The sequence below is a fragment of the Pseudorasbora parva genome, chromosome 11 (genome assembly GCF_024679245.1).
Source record: "Pseudorasbora parva isolate DD20220531a chromosome 11, ASM2467924v1, whole genome shotgun sequence".
NCBI lineage: Eukaryota > Metazoa > Chordata > Actinopteri > Cypriniformes > Gobionidae > Pseudorasbora > Pseudorasbora parva.
In genome coordinates, this window is record NC_090182.1 from 24,715,972 (window position 1) to 24,728,009 (window position 12,038).

The window sequence follows — 12,038 nt, forward strand, 5'->3', positions numbered from 1 at the left end:
AACATTAGACAGATATCTCTTATTTCACCTCCTTCCTTGACCCACACATTCCAAAGGCTCTTTGAACATCACACAAAACCTGATACCAATGCATATACCTGAATAAACCTCCGATTCAATAATATGAATTAATCCAACCAATGGCGCCTTAAACATATACTAAGGTATTATGTATATTTTCATGTAACTTTTATAGTTTCTCTGTACGTGAGACATGTATCACATATGAATCTTTACTACCTCCTACTCCCATCATGGCAATAGCAAGCTGTTTGATGTCTATGTGATGGATAAATGATTCTCGTTATTTTGATGCAAGGTAAATTTGTGTAAAATGTACTGTGATCACAATAGGAAAGATGGTTTCTTAAAAGTGTTTAATCTGACATTACACTAATGATATGCATGAACAGGAGAAGTGGGCAGGACACCCGCCCACAACAATATCTCATTGCCCGGAGACGCCCCCAAGGAGGGACCTGCCTGCACGCAGTGTCCTCCGAGCTACCCAGAGCTCTTCACCACACTTCAAAACTCCGTTTGAACCTCACCAAAGAAAACTTCCTGGAGTCCACGCAGCCGGAAAGCAAACCAGCTAATGCCATCCAGGAACTGGCTTTTACCCCGCAAAATTAACTAGCTGTCCCTCTGAACACAACAACTGACTACCAGCCGAGCAACGCCGTCCTAAAAGGAACCCATGCTCATAGGAGCATTCAAATGCAAGTACATGACTCTTCATTCTGGCTGAACTGGTAAAAATCATTTCCAAGCGAACAAACTACGGTTGACCTGCTAGTATATTGATTCTCAGGTTGTGGTTAAGAAATCATTGGGACTTCACTCCCTTCCATTAACAAACATCCCTTTCCCAGTAACTGTATGAATGTATGTTTTCTTAAGTTTGTGTGTTTAGAATAGTTCAATAAACTTTTGTTTACCTTTATCATCTATACAAGTGTCTTTGGCTATGTGTTTATAACTTACTGCCTCAAACTGATCGATTGTGTTACCTAAGCTCACAAACAGTGAACATTAAATTGATATTATTGCTCTAATTTCAACGTATCGCTGGACGAATGGTTGACAAAGTGGTAAATATTAATTTTGAATCATTTAATATGTATTATGTTCCTTTCACTGTAATTAAATACCCCTTTGAGTTATTTGATCCGGATCAATCCCTTACAACAGTGGTTCCCAAACCTGTCGTGGGGACCCCCCAACAGTGCACATTTTGCATGGTTCCTTCATCTAACACACCTGATTCAACTTATTAGCTCATTAGTAGATTAGACTGTAAGACTTGAATTAGGTGTGTATAAAGGCTTCAACATACTCTGCAAGAACAGAGAAAAAAGTTCTTGCTCCCAGGGCTACGAGAACAAAATGACACCATTTTGTTCTTGCAGCCCTGGTTTGGGAGTTCTCGCAGCTTGTTCTCGACACATCGCCTGAGCAGAGCTTTTTTCTTGCGGGTGTCCGAGAACTATTGTGTGATTGGTTATATATTTGAAGTGGGCATGGTTAATGCGGAGAAACGCAAATGATCGGCACCTGCTTTTATCGTGAAGTATGGAATGTATTAGCTAGAACAAACTTTGTTCTTGTTCTTGCAACCTCGAGAGAACGAACACATTTATTTGTTCTTAGAGAGTATGTTCCAGCTTAATGAGAGAGACATACAAAATGTGCACTTGGCAAAATGTGCACTGGACAGGTTTGGGAACCACTGCCTTACAACATGGTTAATAAAGTCAGCTACAGATCTATTACAGTTGTTAGGGGAGAGGAATTGGAAAAGATCATCATCATCCAGTCCCATCTGGAAGCAGGCATTAATCATGACATCACCTCAGCTCACCAGATGGGAAACACGCAGGAACTCCTCCACAAACTCCTCCAAAGGCCTACCACCCTGCTGAATGTTAAGAAGATGGTCTTCAGCCCAGTCCTGAGTGTTTGCAGCAGTGGTTCAATTTGGTGGCACTGATATCTCTAAATTAGGCTATTATAGACAGTGGATTAAACGCTACTATAGTTAGCCATTTCATTCCAAAATCTTTTTGTGTGAAGTGAACAAATCGCTCACACTCAATTTTTCATAACTCGCCTGTTTGTACTTATTAAACCAATAAAAACATTTGGCGCGAGGTCACAGCGTTTGGGTTTGCGCGCTCACAAGGTTTGCAAAAAGTAAACAGGCTAAAACACTCGAGGTTAGAGCCAGGGCAGACGACAGTATAAAGCGTGCATAACATGGGCTTACATTTGGAAATATATTATATCTACATTTCAGTGGTAACACATAAGGTGTTGATCATCATCTTTCTTTATTATTGTTAGCACTACCTCGAACTAAAGCGGCATCTCTTCGGGGCTGTCACCCGGCTAATGAGGCTCGGTGGTCGGTCAAGAAAATGTTTAGTTTTTGGCCATCCCTATTCAGAAGTAGATAAACTAAAGGCAGTCAGCCAGGCAACAACACAACTTGCAGGATGTTATGAGGAACAGGTAAGAACTTGAGTAGCGAACTGAAAAGAGATAATGAACTGAACACAGCTGAAAAAAACATAAATAACGTATTATGTAACGCAATGGTAACAAAGGACTGGCGGGAAAACTAACAAAGGAACATGGGATATGCAAAAACACAACAGAATCATTCCCTATCATTTCCCTCTGATTTTAAGCATACATTATGAGTAAGGGTAGGGAAAGGGTTATGTTGATCCAGGAACATGTCTTGGCAAAAATCACAGCGACCATTCATTTAGAGTGGATATCAATAGATTACATTATTGTGTGAACAATGAATCGTGTAAAGTAGTATTCGTCCAGAATATCACACCAGTAGCCCTCCAGTTGTTTTTATTCCTTGATATAGTTCACACTCATATAAGGCTGGAAAGCTTGTTATTAAGGGTCAGCGGCTGAGCTTTCCTGCAGTGTTTTTCTTCACCCTGAACAGTTATGCATATAGATGTGTTCTTGAATGTATCTTCAAAATCACTAGCATCTTCATATAAAGGACCAGACATACGGACAGCCCTGAGGACCATTTCATAACCATTTATGTCCATAGTACGATAAAGTCAGCAGACAGTTTCAAGGGTATGTATGGGAACAAAAAATTATACACTGCTTTTAAAATCAGTAAGCACTTCACAGAAGCAGTGAGTAATGCTGCATAAATTGGCTGCAAAAATGTGCTAATGGTTTTTCTTGTAGATAACCTCGTTCTCTGTCCAAAAGAAACTCACTGCCACACACCACCATGATGCTGATTCAATGGAAGTTTGGGCACTCGAGTGGCATAGGCTACAACATTCAAAATTCAGCAATGTCTGTGTTTCAGAAGGGTGGGGCCAACAATTAATAATTATGAAGGTCATTCATAATTGTTGATTTAATATGGAACATCAGCTTTTTTCTTTTTATTTTAATACTCCACTCTCCGCCTGCAACTGATATACAAAGAACTCCTCTAGGACATATCCACATGCCCCTCCTCTCCTTGAGGATTTCAGCTCTCGGAGAGTCCATGCCTACAGCGAGCTATGATGTCGAGCCAAAACATACCAAGCCAATTACAAACAACATGAAAACACCGCTCCCACTGCAGTATTCACTGGTGGCAATGTCTCCATAGAGCACATTCTGGAAGACTATTATCCATTTTTCACCATTGCCCTTTATAATTTTGCCAGCCAGCATCTGGATTTCCTGAAGACGGGGGTGTTGGAATTGATTTATGTCTGGAAGATCACAGAGATATAAGGAAAATAAACAGTTAATTCCAATGAATCTCTTCACATGCAGATAAGTATTCAGCACTGAGATTGGTTAAGATTATACTCCACAACATATAAGGCCTTGTCTAGTCCTACTCAGGTGGGAGCAAAGCCAACTGTAACATTGATAAGGGCTACTGATTCCCAAAAATCACAATGCACAGACGTAAGTAGAATGAATGTATTATGAATCATGCACTCACAGAATAGTTCCATGACCAAAATTAGCTTTTGTATAGGCTAATATGGACAAATTGTCACATTCCATAGGGGTTTTGTCCTATTTTTTCAGCTCCTTGTTTATCCTAATTTAAATACATTTCTGTTTATCAAAGAATCCTGAAAAAAGTTGTTTTGTTTTTTTTGTTTACAAAAATATTAAGCCAATGTTTTCAACTGATAATTCAGCCTTGCCATCACGGGAATAAATTACATTTTACAATATATTAAAATGTACAGTTATTTGTAATAATAAATAATATCATAATACTGTTTTTATTGTATATTAATTTTAAATAAATGCAGCCTTGATTGGCATTAGAGATCTTTCAATTACATTTTTAAAATTCTTACTGTCACCCCCAAACCTTTGAGCAGCAGTGTATGTCAGTCCCAGTTTGCATAAAATTTGATAATGCAAAGCAGTTTGGTTGCACGACATGCATAAAATCCTGGGTCTGTCCCTCTTAAAAAAAGAGGGAATTTAATTCCTGGTTGCTTGTGTTTGAACTCGGAACATCCTGTTTCTCTGCAGGGATTAAAATCAATCTATTTAAGTTTAGATATTTTATCTAGCACACTTTTCAGAACATTTACTTCTTGATCCTGGAGCGATTTGTGCTTAAGAGCTTTGCTGAACTTATTTTTCTTAGTGACTCTCTCAGATATCACCCCATCCTCATTTTTTGGGATTATCAGCCTAGACTGAACCCTCAACGATTATATTTAAACTTTTAAAATGTTTTAAACCTTTTAAATGGAGAACAAATAATTGGTCAAAATGTTAAATTGCAAAAAAATGATGGACCTCAATGAACTGGTGCCAAACAAGCTATACTTTTTAATGGTCTATTTGAGGAACTAGATAGCCTATAAGCATTAAAAAAAGAAGTATCAAATAACACAGACAGGCTCCACAGTGTTTTGTTAACTAAATTTAAAATGGTTAATTGAAATAAAGTGGTTTATATTAGATGGGAAAAAAGTTTACTTACAAATGTTGCCTTGGTGGCTAACTAAAATACAAAATATGAAGAAAAAAAAAAGAAAAAGAAGAAGAAAAAAAAGAATTCCTCATACTAACAATTTAGAAATAAAATGAAGGCTTAAAGCAAATTCATAATACTAATAAATAGTACTTTAAAAATAATACTAAAATAACACTGCAGTGTTCAGTGGCTTCAGAATAATGATTAAAAAAAATCACATCTATGGACCCAACAACTAATCATGAAGTTAAATTTATTTGACAACTGTCCAAACAAGTACCACACCTATATAATTATTGGCAGCTTCTTTATTCAGTCTGAAACCACAGGTGGCAAAACAAATAAAACCTGCTGCTCCCATGAAACCGCTGTAATCAGTGGAGGGTCACGTTTAGTTCCAACACATTGGTCGTACACTCGTTATTGTGGTGCATTGTGGGATATAATGAGTGCACTCGATAACCTTAAGCTGTGTCCCAAATGACACACTATACACTTATGCACACTATGCACACAATCTGGTAGTGCCTCCGCCTCCACTACGTAATTAAAGCTGCGACAATCGAGTGCATGAAGTGTCTAACATTCCACACTTTTTCCCCCGCTAATTTAGAGCAGCATCTGTGTATTTAATGTGCACTTTTTCTTTTTGGAATTTTCAGTGTGAACACACTACACACACTATTTATATTTATAAACGTCATAGAGTAGTGCATAAGTATGCGAATTGGGACGCACCCATAGCACTATGGTTTCCGACTACAAATGACTGTCACTTTAAATCGTGCCCTATTTAAGGGTATAGGGGCAGACACAATCCCCGAAGTCTCTAGTGATCCTAAAGACCTTACTTAGCTGGTTCAAGAATGTTTAAATAGGGCTGGAGCTGAACTCTGCTGGAAGGTGGCCCTCCAGTAAACGGATGGATACCTGTTTCATGTGTATCATACCCATGTCATACAAAAACAAGCATACACGCGCCACACACACACATAATGTTTTTTATACTGTAAAAACCGTATTTTCTATCCCCTTACACTCTACCCCTAAACTTACCTATCACAGGAAACATTCTGCATTTTTACTTTCTAAAAAAAAACTCATCCTGTATGATTTATAAGCATTTTGAAAAGTGGGGACATGGCCAATGTCCTCATATTTCATCCTCTCCTTGTAATACCTATGTCATACCCATGTCATTATACACATTTGTGCCCTCATATTTCACAAAAACATGCCCACACACACACACACACACACACACACACACACACACACACACACACACACACACACACACACACACACACACACACACACACACACACACACACACACACACACACACACACACACACAAACAAACAAACAAACAAACAAACAAAAAATAGGCAAGAGAGATTTCTGAATTACAGGGGAAATACAGAAATGACTCAGATGATTCTGGACATTCAGTACATCAGTAATCTGCACCAAGATCATCTTACTCTCTCTAGCATGTAAACACTGTTCAGACCTGCTCAGCAAGTCTGACCCACAGGAAGCAAAGCAGCAGCTCAAACAATGATAAGGGCATTGTGTTTCCCAAAATCCACAAAGAGAAGACGTACACAGATTTTCATCTCTGGATCATGGACGTTTACACTGAGCAGAGCAGACTTTTGAAATTAAGCACACATATTAAGCACAAGCACTTGACTCCACAACCTTAAATCAAGACACTTGCGTGCACACATGCATACACACAATGTTTTTTTGTGTTATATGAGGGCTATACAATGTACAAATGTAAAACAATCTTTCCCCTACTCCTAAACATAGCATAGAGAAAATAATAAATACTTGTCTTTGCATTTTTTCCTCTGCTCTTGTCGGTTTCATAGTCTAACTTTCTAATAAAAAATGCCTTGCACACTAAGACTATTATTCGCTCTGTGATCAATTTCTCTAATTGATAAAAATGGCTGATATATGACATTTGTATATGCTGGAAGATTAAACTTTAATACTAACAATTGATTTTGTGTATTTTCAAACAATATATATATATATATATATATTACAGTCAATTTATTTTTAAAGTTATTTTGTTAATGCCATAGGACTTGTAAATTGTACAAGTACACAGTACATTGATGTTCATATCATGAGTTACAGAACAGAACAGAACAGTCATAAAACCTATAAAACAATGTATCAGGGCAGAAAAATGTTTAAAACTAGTCTGCTAACTACTCTGCATGAACTGTTTATAATACAATTCAAATAGTCTCACCGTAGCTGTCAGAATGTTGTTACTTAATCCTCTATAGCGGCAGTGCAGCCTTCACCTCACTCTCAGCTCATTGGCTGGAAGTCAGCTATGATGTCATCACAGAATGTTATAAGGGCTCTGACAAATAGCCTGGGAGTTACATTTAACATAACACCGCTCGGCAGAGAGACTGTGTGTGTGAGTAGAGGTTGAGAAAAGTGCTGCGGTGACAGAGAAAGAGAGCTGAAGTGAGAGTGAGACAAGCACGCAAGAGAAAGCCACAATGAAGGGAAGATCTACTCGTTCATAACAACCCTGCAGACCTCAAAAGGGTACTTAAACATTGTGTGGAAGAAGTGGAAGTCTTTTTTGGAGGTTTGTAAAAAAAAATGCATTGTCTTTGCATTGAATTGCACTGTTTACTTACTGTTTGCATTGTATAGGGTTAATCACCCAATGCAACCTCTGTGTTAATGTTTTTGAGCAAATATTTTAGAATATTCCTGCTTTTCCTTCTCAATCTGTCAGGTCATGGGAAACACACATTTCAATGTAAATGAAAGCTCTTGTGTGAACTTCACAAAGTCTAACTCCACCAAAAGCGAAGTACAGATGGTGCTGCTGGGCACACTCATGTCCATTCTTGTCCTGTTTATCGTCTTTGGCAACGTGTTGGTGATTACAGCCATCGGCCGGTTCCAGCGACTTCAGAACGTCACTAATTGCTTCATTACATCACTTGCGTGTGCTGACCTGGTCATGGGATTGGTGGTGGTGCCTTTTGGCGGCATTTACATCATCCTGGACACTTGGCACTTCGGCAAATTCTGGTGTGATTTCTGGACAGCCACCGATGTTCTATGTGTCACGGCCAGTATCGAAACGCTCTGTGTCATCGCCATGGATCGCTATCTCGCCATAACATCTCCCTTCCGCTACCAGTCCTTACTGACCAAGAGCAGAGCTCGCATAATTGTGCTGCTGGTGTGGGTCATTGCCGGGCTCATTTCCTTCCTACCGATTTATATGAAGTGGTGGATTTCCGATGGAAAAGAAGCAACTTGTTGCATTAAAAACAGTACTTGCTGTGAATTTTACACCAATACCCCCTATGCCATTATCTCATCCATAGTCTCCTTCTACATCCCCCTGGTCATCATGGTTTTCGTCTACAGCCGTGTCTTCCAGGAGGCAAGAAAGCAACTGAAGAAGATTGACAAAACAGAGGGCCGATTTCACGTTCAGAACAACAACAGCAAAAAGCAAGAGGTGGAGAGCAGCCACTGCGAGGTGAGGACCTCCAAGAAGCCCAAGTTCTGCCTCAAGGAACATAAAGCTTTGAAGACTTTGGGCATCATCATGGGTATATTCACATTGTGTTGGCTGCCATTTTTTGTACTAAACGTGGCAGCGAGGGCAATGAATAATGTGGACACCTTGACATTCAGAATATTGAACTGGATAGGCTATGCTAACTCAGCCTTCAACCCACTGATCTACTGTAGGAGTCCAGAGTTCAGGTACGCTTTCAAGGAGATCCTATGTCTCAACAGGCAACTCTATCCTAAAGCTAGGTCAAACAATGGATATATATATAAAGAGCATAGCTGGAAGAGCGAGCACAGAGGGCGAAGCAAAGGCAGCTCAGAGGACAGTGACCCAGCTGAGGGCAACTCGGAGAAAGAGGGATGCATGTCAGCAGATAAAAAAGACTCTAATGGGAACTGCAGTAAAAACCTAATAAGTGTGTTGTAAATCACCTTGTGAGTCCTGACTCATTCCACTGTGACTTCTTGATATGTCACATAAGGACAGGTTACGCCTCCTCTGGTAAGTGGCCAATGGTGGGTGTGTGATGGAAAAAGGGACATATTTGAAAGATTGTTTTCTTCATCTACCTCATTGTTTTCTCCTCTGGATTCACTTTCTCTATCGGTTCATTTCAACATGACCTCTCTCAAAAAAGTTTAGCATGCACAAAAAAAACAACAACATTAATGTTAAAATGCTTCTTCATTCAATTTTAAATGAATAGAAATGTTAATTAATAATGTACTTTTAAAATAATCATGATGAAAGACACTTTGAACTGGTTTTTCACTAAAGGGACTTCCTTCTTGAGTCATGTTTCTACCATCTTGCATAACTTGAGGAAGTTAGCTGCAGTTTCACAGAATGATTGGAGTTCATTAGATTAAAAGATTAAAAAAGATGTTGCCTTTTATTTGTAATTTGTATTCTATAAAATGCATATGTTAAAATGCACCCAACTTAGCACTGAAACAACACCTCTATCACAATGAAAACGGAAGAGAAACCACATGGTCTAATCCGTTTGTGATAATTATATAACAAAATTATATAGTGCAGCCTTTCAGTCATGTGATTGGTTTATATTTAGTGACTTCTATCTAAGGATCCTCATCGTAATCCATTAATGCACAATACCACACTTTCACAGCATAAACAAAAACCTATATCTCTTGGTTAAACTGCATGCGTCTGATAACAGAACTTCTCTGGTGGCCCGGTTTTGTTCTGTGATATGTCAATGCAGGTCTCTTAGCTCGAACGCTGCCAAATCCTTAATTCACCATGGGAATGTTCTTAACATTTTCTAGTACAGATGAGCAAAGTCCAACAGGCCTGTGTGTAAATCCCCAAATTAGTGTTTATAAAAGACATTAAAGTGACTCCCTCATTAACAAAAACATTATCTACAAAGATAAATAAATTAAGAGGCATTGAGTTTCCAGTCAGGATCAGCTAATGCATGCAGTGCAAAGCACACTGCAATTTCCCTGCTCCTCACTCACATTTCTGACCTAGGCGTTTAATCTAATTCCCCATGCATATCGTAAACTGCACAAGTGGGAAACAGTTTCAATACTTGTCAGTGTTCATGAACTATTCATTTAGGGCAAGTGGCTCTTTGTTACTGTGCAGCCTTGCTTATGCTGTCAAAAACTGTGAACTTGGATCTCTTCAGATCAGTTGTGGCTTTTTGTGGTCCTTGTCAATTTTTGTGTGCGCTTAGTCTGAGGATTTTGGACATTTCTATGTTTACTTTCAATGGATAAAACGTAGTGATAAAACAATATTTCTGTTTCATGGAAGCATCTTCTTAAAAGGGTGCTTTGTAAATCTGTCCAAGATTTGACATTTGAAACTATTCAAACATTGTCATGGATATGTAAATATTAGAAATACCATAGAGATTATAATAATGCAGTTTTGCTGTTACCAGTGAACCACCAGCGAGAGCATGCATGTCCTCTTTCAGGATGTGAAACTGAATGCGTCAGCTTGACAGATATGTTAACACTGCACCCTTCTGGGAAGGTTTTTCTCTACATGTAACTCTCACAGTAACCTCCCATGTGAAACTCTGACCTGTACCACCTTGTGCTAAATGAAATATTTGTGCAGTTTCTAATTGTGGCAATGCGATTTCCTGTTGTGTTAGAACTTTATGTGAATATTGCCTTCTCTGTGGACACAGTTAACTTGAGTAAAGTGTTTACATTCATAAATCTTTAGGTTTTTAGGTTAGACACGGTTCACAGTTAATTGGCATGAAACCTGTCATGATTTGCACCTTCATCTTAGTGATAAAGCAATGCTTTGGAGTTAATGTCACGCTATAGACATCATATTGATGTCACCTTAAGCATTTAAGGTACACTAAGTAATTTTGCCATTTAAAGATGAACAAATCCGTTCAAATTGGTAAGGTCCAGTCATAGCATTGCCTAGAAAAAAACTTTTATTATGCATATTGGTCAAGGTTTTATTGTTCAAGGTGGCCAACATGTTAAGATCAGATGACCAGCAACTTATTTTATCTTGGTAACCCCTATTTTTAGAGACTTTTAGAAATCAAAGAATAAAATTATAATGTATGACACATACAGCTGTGAATAGGAAACTTATACAGTGACACTTTGCATAATGCTGCATTAATGCAAACAGTGTCATACTGGCCAGTGAAATATAAACCAAAAAAAAGGACTTGTTTCACATGTAGTCCATCGCCTGAGTCTGTACTGCTAAAAAAGGAATGGGATATTTTTGCTGGACTGGCCTTTTTTCATAGGCACACTTGGTTTTTAAAATATTCTTATCCACAGTTGAAACAGACATTTTGCCTGTAAGGAGATTAATTGTCACATTTGTAAGTACAGACAGAGTGTGGACAGCCTCTTACCGATGCATGAAGATGTGATTAAAAATGCTCTGAATATTGCCTTGATGATAAGAGCAGATTTTAAAATCATAATGCAAATGAACACTGAAGTAGGCAAAAGTTCAAACACAACGTCCCACTCGACAATCCTTTTAGGAGAGCCCAATTCATGGCATGTGTATTGTATATAATGTTGTTCCAGTTCAATGTTTACCTAGATTCCTTTGAGCTACTTTCGCACAAGATTTATCACTGTTTGGTTGAACTACAGTGGAGTATGTTCAACTATATTTGTCTATATTAGTGGTATTTATGAAATACAAATGTCATGCCATTTGTATTCTGTAATAAATTATGTATTTAATGTATGCCTGGATGTGACAGATCTTTTTTTCAGTGTTCAATGTTTTAAGGATTGTTCCACAGCAAATCACAGCCATTACAGCATGAAAAAAAACACTATAGGGTTTGCAAATGATCCAAAATACGTATTAAGTGTTTACTTAGCATAGATAAATATATTTAAAATGCATTTCTGATACATAAATAGCATTACTCAGCCAAGTGCTTACACAGTATGACTGTGTGTTAGATTC

General features: G+C 38.2%; 1 protein-coding gene across 1 annotated transcript; it reads left to right on the top strand.

The window, feature by feature from the left end:
• The first annotated feature begins 7,434 nt into the window (after window positions 1-7,434).
• adrb2a (adrenoceptor beta 2, surface a) lies at window positions 7,435-11,786 on the top strand. The gene is made up of 2 exons (XM_067457487.1): window positions 7,435-7,631; window positions 7,785-11,786. The coding sequence occupies exon 2, from the start codon at window positions 7,788-7,790 to the stop codon at window positions 9,009-9,011; it is 1,224 nt and encodes a 407-aa protein (XP_067313588.1). The 5' UTR covers window positions 7,435-7,631; window positions 7,785-7,787; the 3' UTR covers window positions 9,012-11,786.
• The last annotated feature ends 252 nt before the right edge of the window (window positions 11,787-12,038 follow it).